Consider the following 3,443-nt stretch of genomic DNA (forward strand, 5'->3'; position numbering starts at 1 on the left):
AATACTTACTGATTGTTAGCGACCAAGTGGAAAAGTTTACCGACCGTAGTTCTCACAGCCCTGCTGGAAGGGAGAGCGAGGGGTTGGGCAGTGCAGAGGCCAGTCCGGCTCTGGGAGAAGTGGACCTCAGGCTGCTCCTCCAGCCTCCTGTCTCGTTACATCTGTATTGTTGTCCCGTGACTTTGGCAACCCAGTCATTAAAAAGCCTGCTTGACCTCTTCCAACAGGGAAACATTTAAGCAAGAGGTGCCAAAAAGAATTCCAGTTTCTGCAAAATGAAATCTGCAAGTATCCACCTTAAAATCACCTCCCCGATCTGTCACTGCTCTGGCTTTCATTGGCCGTTAACGTTTGCTAGATGGGTCTGATTCCGCTCTAAATTCAAAGATCTGTAAAAACTTGTGCCTCGCGCTGGTAAAGACCATCTGGCTGACAAAGGGGTCAATGAAAGAACGAGGCTGGGCCCCCGTAGCACTAACTGCGGCCGTTCTGTTTAAGGGGAGACCAGAGGAGCGTTGACGTTGCCCAAAGGAGCTCGCAACGTCTCCCTTTCTGAAACAAAGGAGGCTAAAAATACGCTGGGTAAGTTCGGAGGGCTTGCAGGACGAGGAGCATCCATGGCAACCCCAGAGCCCCCGTGTCCCCGCGCAGGCTTCGGTGGACAGCGCCACGTCAGGCAAAAGCTTTATGTTTCCTATGCTCGAGAGGCGAAGGGGTGGCCAGTGCCGTTGGGGCGGTGGCTCGTCAGCCACGGCCGTGGTTAAACCCGCTCTTGTTCAAGAGGAAGTAAGGGGAACGGGGAAATGGCGAGCGCTCAGAGCGCTTCGTGAGGAAAACGTGGTGTAGGAGCACCCGCTGACAGGTCCCGAGCAGGGGGTTTAGTCTTCCTAATGACGGCGCTTCACAGTGTGGCACTAATTACCTCGTGCGCTGGGCAGATAAACCATCGGAATTCAAAATGAGCCCCATTTTCTTTGGGAACAGCGTTTCCCTTTTAGCAGCAGAGAGCTGAGCCCAGCCCCATCACTTCAGCAGCTGAACTGGCGCGGTCCACAGCGGCGGGTGTGGGGGGGTGGGGTGGGTTTGGGAACAGCGTTTCCCTTTTAGCAGCAGAGCGCTGAGCCCAGCCCCATCACTTCAGCAGCTGAACTGGCGCGGTCCACAGCGGCGGTTGTGGATGGTTTGGGTTGACTTCCATACAGAGACGCCTTTTCTGCAGTGCAGGGCCATCATGCCCTGCACCTTTCCCGGCCCTGGAAGTCTCCAAAGTAAACAGAGCCATGAACATCTACCATGCCAGGGAGAGAACTCAAACCTGCAGCCGGGCTGCTGGGCGATTTGGAGAATCAGCCAGGGAGACGTTTGCGTGCCCAGGACCATAGGAACCATGGTTTTGCCTGACTGGTTAATGGACGTGGCTGCCAGCAGTGCAGCTCGTCAGGTGACAAATAGCTTCGTAACTGCCCTTCTCCTCTCCCTGAAGAGGAGAACCGCACAGAGGTCCTGCCGAGCACGTTACAAAACTATTTGCTCTGGTTCTGCCCGACGCTGCTGCTCGGTTGGTGATGGATGCCCTCTCCTGCAAGGAGGAGCTGGGTCGCGTAGTGCCCTCCTAACCACGGCTATTACTTTTTCTTTCCACCTCCGCTTTCTCCATTGACCACTACACATGCCAAAGGGTACCTTAAGATGTTTGATATCCCTCCTGGTGCTCGACATGTGTTTATCCAAGAAGACGAGGCTTCTCCTCACTTTCTTGGTAAGTGTTGTCCTCCTCAGGTTTGGCTTTGAGGCATGATGCGCAGCACGGGGCAGTCATGCGGAAGAACCTGAGAAACGAGATAACCCCATCAGAGCGTTGCGGGTGAATACGCGCATCCGAACCTGCATGTGAAGGGCTGAGTCCTGCAGCATAAGCTCAGCAAACCAACTCCCACCTCTCGTGGGAGCTCTTCAGAATGTTCGACTGGTCCCAGTCTGCATGTTTACTAACCCAAGATTGTCACCGCTTACATGTGATGGGGTCAAAACTGTGTATTTCTCACCTGGGACAGCTCACGCTGTGGTCAACCAGTTCGTGTCCTGCTGCTCACCATTTTCCACCGCTTCCTCACAGGAGAGGGGTGGGATCTCCCATGGAATTTCACAGCCTTTTACTCGGCTCCTGGTGTGCTGGGTGGGGGTGGGTCTGAGCCTTCAGTCACCACATGACTTGTAAGGTGTGGGGCAGGAGCCCGAAATGAAGCGGTTTCCCAGGGGTTTGGGTGCCCCAGCTCTTCCTTGCTGGTTTTAGCATCTGGTACGTACAGGTGTACGCAGAAGAAACTAAAACGTGAGGAGAAAGGCACTTAAAGTCTGCCGAGGTGCCTGGTACGCTGACAGGCGTTCCCAGCCACACCAGTCTGGGCTTAGGCAAGGCCTGGTGTAGTATCTCCGTTGAGTCTGGCGTCAGCCGCTGCAGTGGGAGACACGACTGTTGAGTTTTCAATCCTTCCAGCCATCAAGAACCAGGCCACGGGACACTACATCCTGAACGGGAAAGGGGAGGAGGCCAGACCGCGGTCGTTCATCGACCTGGGCGTGGAGTGGGAGTACAACATAGAAGACGACATAGAAACCCTCCACACCGACGGGCCCTTGCACGACGCGGTGGTTGTGCTGGTAGGTGGATCCAGACAGAGCATTGTGTGGCAACCCAGGGTGAGACCCCGCTCTCGAGCCACGGAAATGATGTGGCCACACCATCTAGCTGTAGATGTCCCTGCTCACTGGAGAGGGGTTGGGGTGAGCTTTGAAGGTCCCTTCACCCCAAAGCACTCTGTGATGTTTCTTTGCTTTGCAAAGGAGTAAATCGTAGCTCTGGGTTTGTGCCGCTCTTGACGTTTGGTTGTTGATAGATCATCCCGCGGGAGAACGACACGAGAGCCAGCCTGACCTACAAATACATCATCCACGAGGACTCGGTGCCGACCATCAACAGCAACAACGTCCTGCAGGAGGAAGTCGACACTTTTGAGTGGGCGTTGAAGAGTTGGTCGCAGTGCTCCAAACCCTGCGGTGGAGGTAAAGAGATGCCCTGGCACCTTCTGGTACTGAGTGAAAAGGTTGCCCGGAGTGGCACCGGCCAGGAGTTCTTCCAAGGAGCTCTTTCCCCTCATCCTCCCGCAATGCTTTCCAGGGTTTCAGTACACCAAGTACGGGTGCCGCAGGAAAAGCGACAACAAAATGGTTCACCGCAGCTTCTGTGAAGGCAGCAAAAAGCCAAAGCCCATTCGCAGGATGTGCAACCTCCATGAGTGCTCCCAGCCTCTGTAAGTGCGGCCCCCACAAAGGCCGGGGCGGGGGGTCCTCGTGGGGTGGGCGCAAGCAGTGTCTTATTCCCGTGTCCTCGCAGGTGGGCAGCAGAGGAGTGGGAGCACTGCACAAAGACCTGCGGGGGCTCC

At 55.4% G+C, this 3,443-nt stretch overlaps 1 protein-coding gene across 1 annotated transcript in view; it reads left to right on the forward strand.

Annotated features, from left to right (window-relative positions):
* ADAMTS3 (ADAM metallopeptidase with thrombospondin type 1 motif, 3) overlaps positions 1 to 3,432 on the forward strand; it is a gene marked incomplete at both ends in the record, with an annotated part of 11,964 nt that extends 8,532 nt beyond the window's left edge. Inside the window, 5 exons of the mRNA XM_010146107.1 lie at positions 499 to 582; positions 2,498 to 2,661; positions 2,898 to 3,063; positions 3,179 to 3,311; positions 3,395 to 3,432. Of these exons, the coding sequence (XP_010144409.1) occupies positions 499 to 582; positions 2,498 to 2,661; positions 2,898 to 3,063; positions 3,179 to 3,311; positions 3,395 to 3,432 (585 nt within the window). The remainder of the gene's footprint in view (positions 1 to 498; positions 583 to 2,497; positions 2,662 to 2,897; positions 3,064 to 3,178; positions 3,312 to 3,394) is intronic.
* Positions 3,433 to 3,443: the final 11 nt, after the last annotated feature.

The sequence above is a fragment of the Buceros rhinoceros genome, unplaced genomic scaffold, assembly GCF_000710305.1.
Source record: "Buceros rhinoceros silvestris isolate BGI_N320 unplaced genomic scaffold, ASM71030v1 scaffold7802, whole genome shotgun sequence".
In the NCBI taxonomy this organism is placed as follows: domain Eukaryota; kingdom Metazoa; phylum Chordata; class Aves; order Bucerotiformes; family Bucerotidae; genus Buceros; species Buceros rhinoceros.